This window comes from Labeo rohita, chromosome 17 (genome assembly GCF_022985175.1).
Source record: "Labeo rohita strain BAU-BD-2019 chromosome 17, IGBB_LRoh.1.0, whole genome shotgun sequence".
Taxonomy (NCBI): domain Eukaryota; kingdom Metazoa; phylum Chordata; class Actinopteri; order Cypriniformes; family Cyprinidae; genus Labeo; species Labeo rohita.
In genome coordinates, this window is record NC_066885.1 from 3,652,624 (window position 1) to 3,673,638 (window position 21,015).

Sequence of the window (21,015 nt, forward strand, 5' to 3'; positions counted from 1 at the left end):
AAATGGACTAAAAAGAGATGAGTCTACTTTTAAATCCATGAACCTTGCAAAATAAAATAAAATAAAATAATGTAAAATAAAATAAAAATAAAATTAAATAATTAAAATTAAATATGGCATGGTATATGGAAAAACTAATTTTATGAAATTAAAAAAAACTGTAATATTGTGAAATATTATTGCAATGTAAAACAACTGTTTTCAATTGTAATATATTTTAAACTGTAATTTATTTCTTAGATGCAAAGCTGAATTTTCAGCATCCAGGGACTCTGTGAAAATAAAAAAAAATAAATATAGGAAATATATTCTTTTTTTAAGTTAACAATATATTATGTGGTCAAGTTATTGAGACATATTAGAATTAAATATGTAATGGTATATGGCAAAACTAATATGTTATGAAATTAACTATGGAAATTAATATGTAAAGGTCTGTTAAATAAAAAAAAATGTTTTTTTTGGAAAAAAAGAATCCTTTTATTTAGCAAGGATGTGTTAAATTGCTAAAAAGTGACAGTAAATGCTTACATTGTCTGAAAAGAGTACCTGTATTTGTTTGTAAATGTCTTTATTTTCTACATTTCTATCATTATTTATGCCAATACTAAAAAAAATGAGTGTTTTTACATGCGTTTTACACAAGAATGTTTAGGTATCTATATTGGAGAAAATCGTATTGTTTCTCACATTGCATGTAAAACTGATGAACTGCTGTGCCTGTAAACACACTTAAAATCTTAATATAACTGTGCATGACATAGTGGTTTGTGACTAAGACGCAGAGTTGTAATGGATTCAGCTGATCTTTATCATGAAAGCACGAACCGCTCCTTCTCATTCTGTGACCGCTGGACAGTCCACTTCAATTTCTCCCACAATCCCAGCGTATGTCATCCACCCTCGCTGCATGGCGTACAGGCTGAAGAGTGCACATTTCTGCTCTGGCCTCCTACTCACCTCCAGACGCTCCTGCTTGACTTCATCCACCTCCTCTTCCTCCACCAGCGTCAGGAATTCCCCCGTCTGGTCGATGGAGCTCATGAAGTCCTGGAGCAGACGTTGCCTCTTGTTGACACTGCTGCTGCTGCTGCTGCTGCTGCTGCTGCTGTATTTGTCTGTAGGAGGACAGAAACAGTCATTCGCTGCACATCTGTAGGCCAGCTGAGATCCAGCGGCTCACTCGCCTCCTTTACCTGAGTCATGAACACCCAAAGCTCAGACAACACAAGCAGACATCTCAGACAAATACAGGCCAAAAAATCCTTTGAAATCTGCTATAGAACAAAAGTACACACTGTTGGAAGGAGAAAAAACAAATGCTCATAATAATATTGAGGGACCTATGGGATGCTATTTAGGCTTTGAAGTTAAAATGAGAGAAAGAAAACTTCAATGGTTTAGTCTTTGTCATAATCTATCACAGAGGCAGATGAGCTAAATCTTAAAACTACACTGTCTACACTGCCTTATAATTTTAAGTTTAGCACACATGAAATGTTAAGTTGTACTAAATGAAAACGTGGATATTTGAGTTGAGTAAACTTAAAATTTGAAGGCAGCACAAACACTTACTTTTTAAAGTTGAAACAACTTTTTTTAAGTGTAGTGAGAATATTTTCCAATATTGCCTAATAACCACTGTCAAAATATGATAACTGATATTGATCCAGTATATTGTGCATCTTTGGTGAGTTTTGTAGAGAAATATAAATTATGCATTTATATAAACATTTTTTTTTTATATAAAATACTTGATGAAGCTTCCTTTACTGTCCACTCCAATTACAAAATTATTAATGATAATATATAATAGTATACAAGTATTAATTGATTTATTATTTTTTTGTGTGTTAAGATATATAAATATTAATTATGTTTATTTAAAATCACTATACTAAATTACAATGAATTTATATGAATTTTCTATTATATAATTATATATATATATATATATATATATATATATATATATATATATGTATATATATGTGTGTATATATATATATATATATATATATATATATATATGTATGTATATGTATATATGTATGTATATATATGTGTGTGTATATATGTGTATATATATATATATATATATATATATGTATATATGTATATATGTATATATATATATATACACATACATACATATATACATATATATACACACACACATATATATATATATATATATATACACATACATACATACATACATATATACATATATACACACACACACACACACATATATATATATATATATACACACACACTTTTTTAAATATAGTATATTAAGTATATTTTAAAGTATTTTTTAGTATAATATATTGTGTTTTTCTGCGTGTTTAAAACATATAAATGTTAATAATTTATATTATTTATACATATATAATATAGTTTTAAAATGTATAATGATTACAATATATAAATGTACATTACATATTTAATGTACATTATTAACATTTATTAATGCTAACATTACATTAACATACTAACTAAATATTTTTAGTTTATAATAATATATTAGTTGGAGAGAAAAAGACTCCAATAATCATTATTATTAACATATTATTTTTATTTATAATATTTATATTTATTCATTTATTAATAATTGTAATGTATGCTCATAATGGGTAAATGTTAATATGTGCATTTAATATATAATTATACATCATCTTAAAATGTATTGTTATTACAATATACAATTTAATGTACATTATTAACATTTATTAATGTTAACATTACAATAACATAACTAACTTAATATTATTTTTAATTAATAATAATATATTAGTTGGTGTGAAAAAGACTCATCATTATATAATCATCAATAATAATCATTATTATTAACATATAACATTTATTCAATTATTAATAATCTGAATGTATGTTTACATTGGAAAAATGTCAATAATCTGCATTTAATATGTAATTATATATAATATAATTTTACAATGTATAATTATCACAACATTTCTAATGTACACGATTAACATTTATTAATGTTAATATTAAAATAATAAATAAATATAAATTTACTTTTAAAGATTAATAATATATTAGTTGGAGTGGAAAAGCAATCAAATAAGTATTATAATCTAATATATCATTAATATATGATTAAAATGTATTAATGTTATAAATAATAATATATATTTAAGTTATATTTATATATATAATATAGTTTTAAAATGTATAATTATTACAGCATATATTTTAATGTATAGAATAACATGTATTAACGTTAACATTACATTAACATAATAACTAACTAACCATTACTTTTTTACATAATGATAATATATTAGTCGGTGTGGAAAAGACTCATCAAATAATCATTATTATTAACATAATATACATTAATTCATTTATTAATAATTTTAATGTATGTTTAAAATGGATAAATGTAAATAATGTGCATTTAATATATAATTATATACATAATATATTTTTAAAATGTATAATTATCACAATATTTTTATATGCACATGACTAACATTTATTAATGTTAACATTACATTAAAATAATGAATTAATAAATAAATATAAATGTATAATTACAGTATATTTTAATGGACATTAAAATTAACATAACTGAATTAATAATAAATAAAATCTTATTTTTAAAGTATAATTATATATTATATATCCTTCTTTACTAGTGTTTAAAAACATCCCATGATGCATCATGAAGTTGACTGATGAATGTCCAGAGCTGGTCTATTAAGTAGCTGAAACATGAGAGACTTTTCATTTGTGTCATGTTTTGTTCACTATGTACATAATTCCCACAGCAGCATAAAACTCGAGCTCTACCACAGCAAAACGCTTTCACTTTTTCCAGCATGTTCATGCGGTTCAGCGTCAGCGGGCATTACGGGCCTAAAGCTCCAGGGTGGGAAAAATGAAAAAAAAAAAAAAAAAAAAAAGAAAGAAAGAAGGAAAATGTTAATTAAATGAAAGGAAATACACTGATTAAACACACTTCTGTGAAGTAACGTCTGGTTGTGAATGACAGAAATAGCCCCAGAAAATGTTTAATCAAGGTTACTGAATTTATGACACCTAAATAACAGCTCGTTTTATGGGCTTCAGGTTCGTTGGGACTGGCACGGCACAGCCTTCAACAGACTGTAATTGTGGACTTCCTCTGTAAACGCTGCAATTCAATCAAACGGTAAAAACGTCACTTTGTATAAACTCACTTTTAAATGATACAAATACGCTGACGTACATAATTAGTAGTGTATTTCTGGCTTTAAAGAATCCCTAATTTGACATCTGATACAATATTTGGATGAATAAAAGGCCTCGGAAATTTTGGGTTTGGATGACTAATTAATATAATAATGATGAAATGGTGCATTAAAAACTAACTAAATAAACAGCAGTTAAACATCTTTGATCTGATGAATTCTCTCTTCAAAATTAAAAAGTACAATTTTGAATGCAGAAGTGCTTTAAACACAGCTGATCAAAACATTAAAATGTGCATAAAAATACAGAAATGTTTTCATATCATGCTTTTTTTTTCTGGAAACCTACCTACCGTAATTTCACAGAGCGTATGTTTACAGAACAATACGTCTAAATGTCTAAACACAACCAACAGTATTTGCAACCCAAATTATTTTTGTAACTACTTGTGTTTACAAGTGAAACAAGATATTCAGTGCAAAAAAATGTGAGACGTGATTTTATACACTGAGAATTGGCTGATTGTCGAATAGTCAATCTAATAATGAAATGGTGCATTAAAATCTAAAGAAACATTAGTAAAAACATCCGATCTTGATCTAATGAATTCATACTTCAACTGGATAAACAATTCATCTAATAATGAAATGCACTGAAGTGCATTAAACTGAATAAACACTAAACATAAATACTAGAAAAACATGTTTGATTTAGTGAAATCATGCTTCAAAATTAACTACAAATAAAAAAAAATGCATTTTAAATGTCTAAGTTAAATGTAATAGGATGTTTAAAAGCGCTTTGAACAGCAAATAAAAACATAAAACAGCATAAAAATACATTAAACACCTTTGATCCAGTGAATTCATCCTAAAACTACAAGTAATTTTTTTTTAATTTGCCTGCAACACAATGATCAGAAATGCTTTAAACACAGCATATTAAAACATAAAAATGTGCACAAAAATACAGAAATGTTTTCATATCGTGCATTTTTTTTTCTAGAAACCTACCTACCATAATTTCATAGAGTGTATATTTACAGAACAATAAGTCAAAATGTCTAAACACAACCAACAGCATTTGCAACCCAAATTATTTCCATAACTACTTGTGTTTCCAAGTGAAACAAGATATTCAGTGTAAAAAAAATGTGAGATGTGATTTTATACACTGAGAACTGGCTCACTGTTGAATAGTTAATCTAAAAATGAAATGGTGCATTAAAACCTAAACAAACACTTGTAACAACATCTTTGATTTAATGAATTCATGCTTCAAAATTAAGAACTACAAGTAAAAAATTTGCATTTTTAATGTCTAAGTTAAATGTAACAGGATGTTTAGAAGTGCTTTGAATGCCAAATAAAACATAAAACTGCATAAAAATACAAGAAACATCTTTGATCTAGTGAATTCATTCTACAACTACAAGTAAAAAATGTTTAATTTGCCTGCAACACAATGATCAGAAGTGCTTTAAACACAGCAGATCAAAACATAAATATGTGCATTAAAATGCAGAAATGTTTTCATATCATGCATTTTTCTAGACAGACCGTATGTTTACAGAACAATGTCTAAACACAACCAACAGCGTTTGTAACCTATATTACTTCGGTAACTACTTGTATTTTTAAGTGAAACAAGATATTCAGTGCAAAACAATGTGAAACGTGATTTAATACACTGACAATTGAACACAGTGAAAAATGTTCCTACTGGATGAAAAGTTCATCTAATAATGAAATGGGGCATTAAACACTAACTAAATAAACACTAGTAAAAACATCTTTGATCTAGTGAATTTATGCTTCAAAATTAAAAACTACAAGTAAAACATTTGCATTTTTAATGTCTAAGTTAAATGTAACAGGAAGTTTAGAAGTGCTTTGAATGCCAAATAAAACATAAAACTGCATAAAAATACAAGAAACATTTTTGATCTAGTGAATTCATTCTACAACTACAAGTAAAAAATGTTTAATTTGCCTGCAACACAATGATCAGAAATGCAATAAAATGCATGCTTTCATATCATAAATTTTTTCTAGACAGACCGTATGTTTACAGAACAATATGTCAGAATGTCTAAACACACCCTAAATCATTTGCAACCCAAATTATTTCCGTAACTACTTGTATTTCCAAGTGAAACAAGTGTTCAACTGGATAAACAGTTTATCTAATAATGCAGTGGTGTGTTAAACCCCAACTAAATAAACACTAGTAAAAACATCTTTGATCTAGTGAATTCATGGTAGGTAGTGTATGTTTACAATATGTCAAAATGCCAAAACACTGATTAAAGCTTTTTATTTATGTGTGTGACTACTTGTATTTCCAAGTGAAACAGGATATTGAACATGGAAAAGTTTTTGTCTCTCAGAAATGCACATTTGACTGTAGCTTGAGTTAGTTGTTTTTTTTTTTTTTGTTTTTTTTTTATCCTTTTCCAGCAATGACTGTATGATTTTGATATCCATCTTTTTACACTTAGGACAACTGAGGGATTCATATGCAACTCTTACAGAAGGTTCAAACACTCACTGATGCTTTAGAAGGAAAAACCATGCATTAGGAGTCCACTTCTTGGATTTGAAGATCAGGGTAAATTTAACTTATTTTGCCTTCTGGGAAACACGTAAGTATCTTCTGTAGCTTCTGAACTGTACTAAATGAAAAAAAACCCCATATTATTTAGACAATATTTAGGCAAAATAATAAAAATGTACATATATTTACTCTGTTCAAAAGTTTTCACCCCCTTCTCTTAATTGCATCGTTTTCCTTCTGAAGCATCAGTGAGTGTTTGAACCTTCTGTAATAGTTGCATATGAGTCCCTCAGTTGCCCTCAGTGTGAAAAGATGGACCTCAAAATCATACAGTCATTGTTGGAAAGGATTCAAATACACAAAAATGCTGAAAAACCAAAGAGTTTGTGGGACCTGACGTTATTTTCTGAAGAACAGTGGGCAGTTTAACTTTTCAGGATGAACAACTATCACTATAAAAAAACAACAACAACAAAAAAAGCAGCTGTGGATCATTCAGGTAGCAAAACAGTGTTAAGAATCAAGCGTATGTAAACTTTTGAATGGGATCAGTTTTATAAATTCAACTATTATTTTCTCTTGTGGACTACATGAAAACATCTTTCATGTGAAATATCTTACTCAGGTCAGTACTAAATAAAAAAATAACATGCATTTTGTATGATTCATCATATTTTGGTAAAATAATGAACATTTTGCAGATTCTGCAAGGTGTATGTAAACTTTTGACCTCAACTGTATATGGTTTTTAGGTATTTGCATGAAAAACAGTAGTCTAAATACATTTAGTATAAATGCACTAATGCTATAGCTTAATCACAAAAGTACTGTAATTTTATTCCATTACTCCTCTAATACATTTAATACATGCCTACATTAATTAAATAAATATTAATAAAATTTAATATGAATATCCCACATTTCTGACAATACCATAGTGCAGTTAGTGTTACCTCAATAAATCCATGATAAATTACGGTGATCTGTAGACTGAAAAGCCTACTGACTGTATTATTGCTCACAGTGTTTCTGGCTTAAAACAAGATGAAATTACCTAGTCATGTGTTCTTCAATGAATTCAAGCACCAAGACTAAGAATGAATAGCATTGTTTTGTTCCGCTTTTGGTGCTTAAAGTCTAACATTTAACAATCATTTTATTGAGGAAAGTTACATTGCAATAATTAGCAATATTACTATCACCCAGCCCTTTCTGTCACACAAAAAGGAAAATTCTTTTTGACAAATCACTCAAAATACAACCACACAGGACCACGTAGTAAGAAAATAAACAGCACTTCACAATGACAGTCTCCTGCTCTACTGTATCTGAACCCAAATCTGCTGAGCAACCTAAAGAAAGACAATAGTGGTTAAACAGAAGTTCCTCGTTTGCAGTTTAGTTTTGTTTCTGGGGTCACTGCTCGAACACTGCATGGAAAGAAATCAAAACCTATGTTCTCGCTCTCCTTTGCCCTCTTTTGCAACCCTCCGAACGCACCACACCAGAGCAAAACCACCTCCTAAGACGGGCCGGCTCCCACCGCAGGCCTCCCAGCACAGAGAGAGAGGCTGCCCTCGCCTCACACTGAAACAATTCCCTCTCAGATTTTATATTGCATGCAATAATGCAGATAATAGTCCGAGAAGAATACTCTCCCGGCTTCCAGTGCTTCTTTGGGGTCAGGAGACTTTCACGTTACAGACAGCGAGCCACGGAAAAGCATTTGCGTTCAGACAGCGAGACTCCGCCGTCCAAACGCTGCATTTCAATGTTCTTCCATCTCTCAAGTTACACTCTAGATGAGGAGCAAGAGTCCTAATGACACTCCGCATGACATTACGCCGCTCGTGCGGATGGTTATCCTCGCTCGCGCTCATTTTTCGGTGATATTGATGAGGGAGCGCTGTTCAAAGCAGAATCATGCCAAAGCTTCTGTCTGCGTTTTGGTTAATGACTCTTGCTGATTGACCCTGGCATACAAAATTACCCCTCGACTCCGCTCATTATGCTTCGGCATTTAAGGCAACGGCTAAATGTTAAAATGCTGTCGATGGGGGAAATGTTTTGAATATCTTACAAATAAAATCACTCGAATGGAAAACATGCTATGTAGCAATACACACTAATTAGGGTTGGGAATCGAGAAGAGGTTCTCATTCAGCAGTTCCATTTTTTGAATCATTTTCATGATGTTCCGATCCATTAACGGTTCTGAAGTATTTGAATTTTTAAATTTGAATTTTAAAAATTCGAAATATGGTTTGTTGTCATGGCGATCAACATGCATCTTATTTTCTCTCAGCAATACGAGTGAATCAACAATAAACTGATTCATTGATTCTTGACTTAAATCAGTGGCAGACTGTAAAATGGATGAATATATGGGAAAATACTACACACCTGAATCCAGCAGATCTTCATCTTCAATGGTTTTCAGGACTTTGGATTTGTAGTCTCTGAACTGCATGTACCTGATGAGCCGCCGTAATTTTTTCTGTTTGGAAAAAACAACAGGTTTAGCGTTCAAACATCTCCATTCAACATCTCCATTCATCCCACAAAAGGACCTTTCAATTCAGTTCAATTCTTTCTAGAGCTGGTGATATGTTCACAAGACTGAATTAACATTGTGAATAATGAAATATTGAAAAACTAATAGGCGCCAATAAAACATGGCATCTCACAATATGATCTTTTAGTTTGAGTTTCACAACATTAAGAAATATATATATTATTTGTAGAGCTGGCTAATATGTTTGCAATTTTGCTGCCTAAAACAATCTCCTGACATCTGTTCATCCTACAAAATGAACTTTAAATTAGTGTCTCTTTACAACATTAAAGATTTTTTTTTTTTTTTTTTTTTTTTTTTTTTTAATTTTTTTGGTGCCAATACTGAATTAAGCAGCATTACAAATATTGCAATATTGCAAAAATGAATGTTCTCCAATTTAAACTTCAAATAAGTAAATAAATGAATAAATAAAGCTTAAGTTGGCTTAAGTTTGATTAATTTTTGTGAATCAGTTGTCCATTTCAATGAACTGATTCACAAATCTTTAACAGTTCATTTGGAAGTACTAAAACAGTTTTTGAAAACAATATTTAGGGAAAACGTGTGGAAACCCTTTATTTTTCAATTGATTATATTTATAGCGGTTTACTGTGTTTTAGTTTTTGTATTAAACATTTAATTTTTACTGAACTCAGACATCTAGTTTAACAGGCTTAATGTATAAACTAAAACTATCTTTGTGCCCTACAAAATGACCTTTTAGTTTGTATTTCTTCACAAAATTCAAGAAACTTTCAAGAAAGGAAATTCAAGAAATAAAGAAATGTTTGTAATGCTGAATTAAGCAGAACTATGCATATTGCAATATTGCAAAAATAAATGGTCTAAAACTTTAAACTTAAGGGGAAAAAATTTTGTTAAAGATGGTAAGTTTGATTCATTTCTGTGAGTCAGTGGTCAGTTCCAACGAATCAATTCAAAACTCTTGAACGGTTTGTTTGCATCATCACTCAGCATGTCATTTTCAAGTACTAAAATGGTTGTGTAAACAATATTTAGTGAGAAATGTGCAGAAACCCTTTATTTTATCGATTGATTCTATTTATAAAGGTTTACTGTGTTTTGAGTTTTTATATTAAACACTTAATTTTCAGTGAAATCACAAACAGGCTCAATGTTTAAACTATGCATCCTACAAAATGATATTTTTGTTTTAGTGTTTCTTCAAAACATTCAAGAAAATTCAAAAGAAATCCTGGTGAAGCTGAATTAGGGGCATTACGTATATTGCAAAAATGAATATTCGAACAGTTAAAACGAGTTAAAGACAGTAAGTTTGATTAATTTCTGTGAATCAGTTCAGTTCAGTGAATCAATCTGAAATATTTCAAAAATGTGTGGAAAACCTTAAACTTTTAATTTGTGTCTCTTCACAACATTTTTTTTTGTTGTTACCGACACTGAATTAAGCAGCATCATGAATATTGCAAAAATGAAAGGTCTCTTGATTTAAACTTAAAAATAGTAGAAAAAAGAGAGTTAAAACAGTAGAAAAATACAGTTAAAAATGGTAAGTTTGATTAATTTCTGTAAATCAGTTGCCCATTTCAACGAATCGATTCAAAACTCTTGAACAGTTTATTTGCATCACTCAGCATGTCATTTTCAAGCACTAAAATGATTTTGTAAACAATATTTAGGGAGAAATGTGCAGAAACGCTTTATTTTATTGCGAAGCTAAATTAAGAGCATTATGTATATTGTACTATTGCAAAAACAATCAAATAGATAAAAAGAGTTAAAGACAGTAAGTTTGATTAATTTCTGTGAATCGGTTCAGTTCAGTGAATCCATCTGAAATATTTCATTTTCAAATACTAAAAGGGTTTTGTAAACAATATTTAGGGAGAAATGTGCAGAAACCCTTTATTTTATTGTTTGATTGTATTAAACACTTAATTTTCACTAAAATCACAAACAGGCTCAATGTTTAAACTATGCATCCTACAAAATGATATTTTTGTTTTAGTGTTTCTGAACTGTACAAGAAAATCTCGGCGAAGCTGAATTAAGCAGCATTATGTGCATTGCATTATTGCAATAGTCAAATAGTTAAAGAGAGTTAAAGATGGTAAGTTTGATTCATTTCTGTGAATCGATTCAAAACATTTAGGGGAATTGTGTGGAAAACCTTTCATTTTAATGACTGACTATATTTACAGAAGTTTATTGCGTTTCAGATCCTGCATTAAACATTACATAAATATCATCAAAAAGTTACAAATAATGTTTTATTATATCACCCATCCCTGTGCCTTGCTTTAAACCAGTGAGCGAAAGGCAACAGAACTACAAAAGCAATAAAACAACTCAATAACTAAGGCAGCAGTCCATAAATATGAAGGCTAATGATTTATGTTGCGGTACGGTCTCATATTGGTGTGCTTTTACCTTGTCTTTCCTCATTAGAAAGATGATATCCTCTGGTGAAATGGCCCTGGCCCCTCTCAGGAGGGCCACCTCAGCGGCCTGATGGAGCTGCACGAGAAAGAAAGAAAGAAAGGCAATTCAATCAGCAAAGAGAGCGGGAGTATGTAACAATCAGCGCTTGGTAACGTCAACCCAAAGATGTTTTTAAAATCAGCACTTTGGAAGTAACTGACGTGGTGCATCTGCACAATGAAGACCTTGAGGAAACCGATAAAGAGGTCTATTTTTGAGAGCAGGACTTGAGTCACTCCACTTCAAGTCTTGTGCAAGAACGTCTAACTTTGCTATTTCTGCTCAATCAGGACAGAAACCGTCCTTGAGCGCAATGCAAACAGAGAGAAATGCATCAAAACAGCAGATAAAAATGAACCGGCGCAGCAAAATACCACGTGACCCCGGTCTGGATACGAAAACAAGACAAACAGTCTCGAAATAGGATTAATTACTTGTAGCAAAAGACATAATCGACCTCTTTATCAGCCGATGCACCAGAGGTTTGCAGAGGAATGTCTAAATCATATGCAACTAAATCTTTAAGCTCGAGAAGGACGAAAAAACCTGCAATGAAAAATGTCTGGTGAAGTGCTATAATTTCACTTTGTTGCCAAAAGAGGAAAAACAGCTCATCCATCATGGTGGAAATGATAGCTGTTCTTATGTAAATCAACATATCCCATGAACGCTCTAGAATTATGGCAAATCTCATGGAAGGACTGTAGTGTTAACTTACCGATATTTTTAAACCCGTCCTTACAAAAGGATAAAAAAGGAGGATCGAGTTCAACAAAACTATTCTTTGTAGAGCTGCTTTGGACCTGACTGTGAAAAGCGCTATATAAATATACTGAACTCGACTCAAGTAAACCGCAACTAATGATCTGTGACGTATATAAAATAGCAAACACACAAAAAGAGCAAGGTTTGATTACTCGTAGAGCTGCTTTTTCTTAGTTAAAAGCTGATTTTATGTTGAGGATGCACTTGTATATGATAACAAAACACTATCTGATAAACATAAAATATAAAAATATCTGACAAACAAGAAGAATATTTTTAAAAAATTAAGATGTTTCGCATTTGCATTTTGCATTAAAAAAATCTAATAATTATTGTTAATTTATATGAATTTATATGATTTATATAAACATATTACAGTTATTCATTTTTAACTGGTACATAATAACATGTAGATTAATGTAAAATCACAAAAAAAAACATTTTTATTGTTCAAACAAAAATCTAAAAATACTTTTTGGAATATATATATATATATATATATATATATATATATATATATATAAATAATTTCTTTTTTGATTTTGTTTCAGGTAATGAAAAAGTTTTTTTTATTGTTTTAGTTTTAAGTAACGATAATAACTCTGGTTAAAAGCCCTAATAAACAGTTCTCAAAAAGTCATATTTTATTTTTATTTATTTTATTCTTTATTGGTAGTTGTATTAATTTTTGTGAATCAGTTCAGACTGTCCATTTAAATTAATATTTTATTTTAGAAAAAAAAAAGTTGTTTCAAGTAATGAAAAATACTTAAAAAAAAAAAAAAAAAAAAAAAAAAAAAAAAAAAAAAAACCTGCAAATAAAATAAAATAAAATAAAATAAATAAAAACAACACCAAACAGTTAAATAATATAAAAGATAACATTAGCAATATAAAAATATCTGAAAAACAAGAAGCACATTTAAAAGAAATGAAGACGCTGTGCATTAAAAAATATCAAATAATTATTGATAATATATTAACATATTACAGTTATTCATTTTTAACTGGTATATAAAAACATTTAGAATAATGTGAATCATAAAAAAAAAAATATATATATTAAAATAAAATATTAAAATAATTTAAAAAACATTTATTTTAATTAACATTTATTTTGTTTCAGGTAATGAAAAGTTTTTTATTGCTTTAGTTTTAAGTAATGATAACAACTCTGGGAAAAAAACCCTTAATAAACTGTCCTAAAAAAGACATATTTTATTTTATTTATTTTATTTTATTCTTTCTTTTAATAAAAAAAAATGATGTTAAAGTTGGTAAGTTGGATTAATTTCTGTGAATTTGTTCAGAATGTCCGCTTTATTTCAGTTAAAAAAAAATGTTTCAAGTAATGAAAACTTTTTTTTTAATGGTTTCAGTTTTAGGTAACGATAATAACCCTGATAAATAAAAAAAATAAATAAATAAATAAATAAAGGTATATTTTAATTTATTCCAAATATTCTTTCTTTCTTTTTAATTTTTTTTTTTTTTTTAATGAATTGAATTAAAATAAAATAAGATGAAATAAAATAAAATAATAAAGGCATATTTTAATTTACTCAAAATATTATTTTTTCTTTTTAATTAAAAAAAACGTTTTGTATTTAAATGAATCGATGCAAAACTCTTGACTGCTTTGACTGAATCATCATTTAATCAGCATTTTTTAAGTACTATCTATCTTGCTTCGTAATGAGAAATAAGAGGAAAAACATTTGTCAAATAAAAATGTTGCATTGTGGTATTTACAATTGTGCTTAATTGTCAATAAACTATTTTAACCATAAAAAAATATCCTAAAAATAAGGTTGAAATTTTGATATTTAGTGACACTGACTCACATGGACCTGAACTTTTTTAATGTTTGCATTTTCAATTTAAACTGAAAAAATGTGCTGGAAAAAATAGAAACCAATCAGCATGTGTTCCTCAATAAAGAGCTCTTGTTGGTAAAAACCACTGAAGGGCCCTTGAAATATCCTCGACTCTGGAGTGCGGGGCCAATTAAACTCGCACAACCGACTACAACTCGTCCAAAAAAGAAAAAGATGATATTCTTCATGAAGAGGCACAAACTTAATCCACCTTGAGTCCTGGAATACACACAAGCAATTCTCGGCGTCTGTAAACATTTGCTGGTCATAAATATATTTGCTCAGGAGCGTACATGCGAGTGTGCGAGCAGGACGGACCCCACACATGCACGCACAGGGGGAGCATTTACCGCCGCGCGCCACAAGACTTTAATATAGATCTCTCTGGCCTGGCATCACACCAAGGTCGACATACCGGCTGCCATGTCTGTCCCAGCGTTTCACTGAGGAATGGTTTTTAATAGACAAAAACGGCTGTAAGCATGCAGAATCTCATCCCTCACTCTCCGCACGTACCCCAGCCAAAATTCCCATCATCCTCAGAAACCAGAACCACTTTCCTGAGGAGTTATATATAGTACTCTGATATACAATCATACACTGAATATTTGATCACTTAATCGACTTGATCTGCACTGGAAAAACAAGAGCAATGATATTTAAAATCAGTTATTTGTGAAAAATTCTGCCAATGTTCACTCAAAAATGGAGGTGCATCAGGTTGGTAAGGCTTATAATAATATAATATAATATAATATCATATAATATCATATAATATATATATTTTTTTGCATTTATTAAAATAAATGAGAGAAAAAATAATCACTAAAAGTGAAAAAAGAAAATGTAGAAATAATTTCAAATTCAAAATATGAACAAAAGCTAGAATAGTATATCAGTAATATACTGAAATGTATATCAAAAAAATATTACTATTGGTATACTATTCTAGGTTTTGTTCATGTTTTGAATTAGATTTTATTTCTAGATTTTCTATTTTCACATTTAGTGATTTTTTTTCTAATTTTTATTATATATATATTTTTTTATATTTTTTTTTTACATATATTTACATAAATGTCACAACGCAAACAAAAAATATTATATTATATTATATTATATTATATATTATTATTATTATTATTATATATTAATATTATATCATATGCATTATTGTTGAGTTTATGAGTTTGAGTGACAATGGCCAAAATTATCCACAAATAATGCTTTTTTGATATACATTTCAAAGTATATTTGTGGATAATTTTGGCAATTTTCACTCAAAAACTCAAACTCAAATTAATAAAATAAAATAAAATAATAAAGTAAAATAAAATAAAATTGAATTGCAATATTTATGTAAATATTAAAAAAAAAATTTGATTAAAAAACATTTTTTGCATTTATATAAATATTAAAAAAATAAAAATAGAAATAAATACTAAAAGAATAAACAGAAAATATTAAATATAATACAATACAATATATTGTTTGCATTGTGATATTTGTATATAAACATCAGAAAACAATAAAGAAAAACATTTTAAAAAAAAATAAAATAAAATAATAAAAAAAAAAAATTATGGAAATATTAACAAAACTTAGAATTGTATAAAAAGCATTAGATTTTTTTAAGTCACTTTTATTTTTCATTCAAAAACTGAGGTGCATAAGCTCTGATCAATCAGTCCTAAAACTGATCAAAAAGTTCCAAATCAAAATTAAATAAATAAACAAATTAAAATAAATGAATTAATTAAAAAAAAAACCTGAATCCTAGTTTTGGTAATAATACAGCAAAACACAAAACGTATCCACTATTTTTTGTAGGCCGGTCATTTTTGACCAAAACAGTAACAAGGTAGAGAGAAAAATCCCCAAGAAGTACAATAATTATCATAATTAAAAAATAAAAAAACAGCTGTTATACCGTGTCAGTAAGATTTAGTCCATTGTGATAATATTAACTAACATTTTTGAGAAAAGAAACTCCAACATGAGGGTTAAACACATATAAACCCATTTTAAGGAAAACTTTTGATTGAATTTGGCCCGAAACGGGAAGAAAAAAAAAAAAAAAAAAAAAACATGATCCCTTAAAAGTCTCACAGTGCAGCTCTTTTCAGGCTTAAGGAAGGTTTTTCCATACCATTTGCAATCCCCGGCTCGCAAACCTGTCTTCTGCGAAATATCAGATTAATTTTAGTAATTGCTCTAATTTTACAGGTTGATCAAAGCTAAATGAAGTCGTGCCGTTCTTCCATACACTCATGAACACTGGCATCTCTGTGGTCTTTTTCCAGCGAGGCTGTTGACAGTTTACTCGAGCGCCGAAGGACTGTTTTACCATTTCTGAGATGCCTGAGTTATCATAATACAGCGGTATTTTATAAGATTCAGGGTGTTTTTACCCATCTCGATATTATCGTTTATGGTTTCACTGAAAAAAAAAAAAAGGAGAAAAAGAAAACAGCAGACTGAATCCGAAAGGTAAACACAGACATGGAGGGAGGGGCTGATGATGGTTTGATTGACAGCTGGCCTCAGGAAAAACCCGCCTTGTTTTCTTTTCAAGAAACACTGAAAAACATTCTTGGAAGCAAAATCAAATGTTCTGGCATTACTACCTCAACCTCATGTCTGTACGACCAGAACCAAAATATAAGTTGTTTTTGTATTACAGTAATAAAAATAACAAATGAGAGTAAAAAATGACCAAAAAACAAAAAAAGGATCCAGAATGAATTGCAGTAATGAGAATATAAGACGAAAACGTGCTTAAAAGTCAAGAAAATGTCACTATACAGAATATTATATAATTATATATATTATTATATTATTTATTAGATTAATATATAATTTAACATAATATATTATAGATATTTTTGACATTTAAAAATAATAAAATGTGAAAAACACAACACAAGTACTAAAACATTCAAGTTAGTATAATATAATAATTATATCAGTACACAGCAGTGATATTTTACTATCATAATTCTGATAAACTATAGTAGTTTTTGTTAATATTTGGAATTAGACTTTATTTTTTCATTTTCTGTTTTCACTTTAATTTTAGTTAAATTTTTAGCAATTATGTTGTGCTTGTTATTTACATTGTTTATTTATATATACATTAATTATGAAAATAACAAAAATAAATAAATAAATAAATATATATATATATATAAGAAAAAATTCTAATATAATATACATTTTTTTAAATTTAAAAAATAATAAAATGAGAAAAATAAAATAAAAATATAAAATAAGTATATAATAAATATTATATTATATTATATTATATTATATTATATTATATTGTTTTAATTTAGGGTGAAATGTGATTTATCCAATCATCAAAAGAACCCTTCAATGTTGGTCTCCATAAATAAATAAATAAATGAATAAATAAAATTAGTTTTAGCTCTTTTAGTACTTTAAGCTAAACTATACGAACATGAGAAATTTTGCCTTGGCAACTAGTTAACTTTTAGATTTATTTTGTTTCAAGCACTGAAAATATATATTTTTTATAGTTTTAATTTTAGTTAACAATAATAAACAGCCTTAATAAATATTCCTTAAAAAGGCATACTTTTAATACTCAAAATATAATTTTTTCTATTTTTTTTTAATCTGCACAAACACTTCAAGTAACTATAATCTTAAGATCTTAAATTTGATCATATAAGCACAAAAGCAGCTCAGACGTTTTGCTAAACATCTTTTGACTTTCAAAACCAACAGTTATATGCATTTGAAAAGACATGAGCAAATGAAGAACAGTCCAGAAATATGATGCATCGTGATGTTTTACAAGAACATGTTTGCATACGAGACTAAAAGAGTTCAACACGACTGTGAATTGAGTCCCAGCGACTCCAGAGACAGATTCCTGGCCTGAGGAAAGCACACAGGTCTTGTTCCCTAATTAGACTAATCAATTTTGATTACAACACATTTTGGAGCGACGCTGGCCTCGGCGGGTCTCTGCTTCATGTCACGTTACAGTGCCGGAGGAAAAGGTCGAGCCTTCATGCAACAGAATGGCAGAAGTCAAATAAACAAGCCTGCTGAAGATAATTTCCTCTCCTGTGCTACTGCGGCGCTCTGAAACGAAATCCATTATTTGATTACACTGGAAAAGGTAACAGGAAGAGCGGGGAGAATTCCACTCGCAGCGTCCTTGTAAAGATCAATTACACCATTTCCTTTGAAAGACGACGAAATAAAACAAGCGGCGATATTTTCAGAACTCACCAGAACTAGCAGACAGACAGATTTCACCTTACTTAAGCGGGAAACCTCACTGGCGGCTTGATCACATCACCTGAAAATCTAATGTGATGGCTGAAAAACTTCATTAGACTTTCAACACAAACCTGACGGCCGCTGGTTAACGCCGCAGAGCGACTGAAGAGCATTGCCATGTTTTTAAGAAGTCAGTGACGTGGATAATCACACAAAACCTGTCAAGAACACGCACGGGTCATACTTTACAAAACTGAAAAGGGTTAAATAAGCTAAATCTTTTGCATAATTAAAAAAAACAAAAACAAAAAAAAAACAAAAAAAAACAAATATATATATATATATATATATATATATATATATATATATATATATACACACACACATGACAAGCCAGCATATTTTCTAAATTCATATAAAAAAACAAAATTAAAAACAAACAAAATTTTATATACATACACACTCACATTTAAAACATTTTTAAATTGTTGTACAATAACAAGAACAACAAATTAGAGTTAATAAAATAAAAAATAAAATAAACAAGAGAAAAAAAAAAAAAAAAAAAAAAAAATGTAATTGGATAGTGAAATTAGACAGAGAAAGTGAAATGTGAAACAAATATTTATTGCTTATTTATTTTATTATGAAAATGTTATTATGAATTTAAAAAAATATGACAATATGTGTTTAAAAATGGACAGTAACAAAAAACAAAAAATACAAAATAAAAAGAAATAAAATAAGAAAAATGTTAAAAAAATTTTCTTTATATATGCTGATTTAAAATAAAATACATACATAAATTTGTCAATGTCATAATGCAAACAAAAAACAAAAAATACAACATTTAAAGAAATAAAATAAGAAAAATGTTATTTTTTTATATATATGCTGATTTAAAAAAAATACATACATAAATTTGTCAATGTCATAATGCAAACAAAAAATATATATATATTATATTATACTTATTCCAGTAAACAGCAATGTTATATTATTATCACTGATTTACTAATATAGTTTTTTTTTTTGTTAGTAATTTAGAAATTATATTTTATTTTTTTCTATTTTCACATTATTTTTAATTTAAGTTTTGGTCATTTTGATGTTAAATAAAAACAATCTGTGAATTCATTTTAATTAATTAAAAACAATTAATTAATATTACAATTAAATAATTAAAAACTGTTTTATAATGCATTGAATCCAATAAGAATCAGTCTTGACAGTAATCAGAAATAAAAGTAAATAAATAAATAAATAAATAAATAAATAAATAAATAAATAAATATATGTATATATATATGTGTATATATATATATATATATATATATATATATATATATATATATATATATATATATATATATATCAGCGAACAGCAATGCTATATTAGTATCACAGATGTACTATTATGTTTTTTGCTTAAATTTGTATTTCATTTTTATATTTTCTGTTTTTACATATACTTTTAATTAATAAATGTTGTTGTGTTTTGGGTATTTTTTATTTTATTTAGTTTTTAGATTTACATATAGTTATTATTTTTAATGTATTAGTTTTAGTTATTTAGTTAACATTATTTTTTAATTTGAGTTGAACTAAACAAAACTGCCTCATCAAGCAGTTATATTTTATTTTTATTTCAGTTTATTAACATTAATTTAGTTTCAAGTAATGAAGACATATTTTAATGGTTTTAGTTTTAGTCCCACAAAATGGTCCTTAAAAAGTTAATTTCGTTTACTCAAAACATAATTTCTTGATTCTTTCCTTCAGTTTGGGCTGAAATGTGAGCTGGCCATGTTTTTGTGTGATACACCCAGTCATCAAAACATCCCCTAAACGTCGGTCTCCAAGAAACCGTTCTGTCCCTCTTCATAATAACGAAAAATCAGAGGAAAAACATTAGTCAAAAACAATTAGTGAAAAACACTAACGCAGCAGCGTTATCGCCAGAACACAAACCCGTATGGCTCGACAACACAGAAGTTTTGCTTGTGTTTTGCGGTTTAATGGTGATGTTTGGCAGCGGACTTTATCAATGTTTTCCGAAACTCAGAGTCCCTGTGAGACGGGCAGTTCGATAAGTGTTTCCCATTTGCATCGAAAACAGTTTCTGGTCTTTAGATACGGCTCGGGTCCTTCAGTGTACATCTGTGGGATTTTAAGTCCCATTTTAGGGTGAAAATCTGAGCATTTTTGTGATAAAGTTCAATCCTTGAAGGGACAGCTCAATCAGAAATGAAAATCCTGTCATCATTTTATCTTCCTCAAGTTGTTCCAAACTTACGACAAGAATAAAGTCGAAATATTTTGATAATTGCGATTGCTGGG

General features: G+C 28.6%; 1 protein-coding gene across 3 annotated transcripts in view; it reads right to left on the reverse strand.

The window, feature by feature from the left end:
• supt3h (SPT3 homolog, SAGA and STAGA complex component) overlaps positions 1 to 21,015 on the reverse strand; it is a 155,786-nt gene that overhangs the window by 40,022 nt on the left and 94,749 nt on the right. For all 3 annotated transcript variants that reach the window (XM_051133106.1, XM_051133107.1, XM_051133108.1), the window contains exons 4-6: positions 11,729 to 11,815; positions 9,163 to 9,256; positions 961 to 1,118 (exon numbers count right to left, since the gene is read on the reverse strand). In XM_051133106.1, the coding sequence (XP_050989063.1) occupies positions 961 to 1,118; positions 9,163 to 9,256; positions 11,729 to 11,815 (339 nt within the window). The remainder of the gene's footprint in view (positions 1 to 960; positions 1,119 to 9,162; positions 9,257 to 11,728; positions 11,816 to 21,015) is intronic.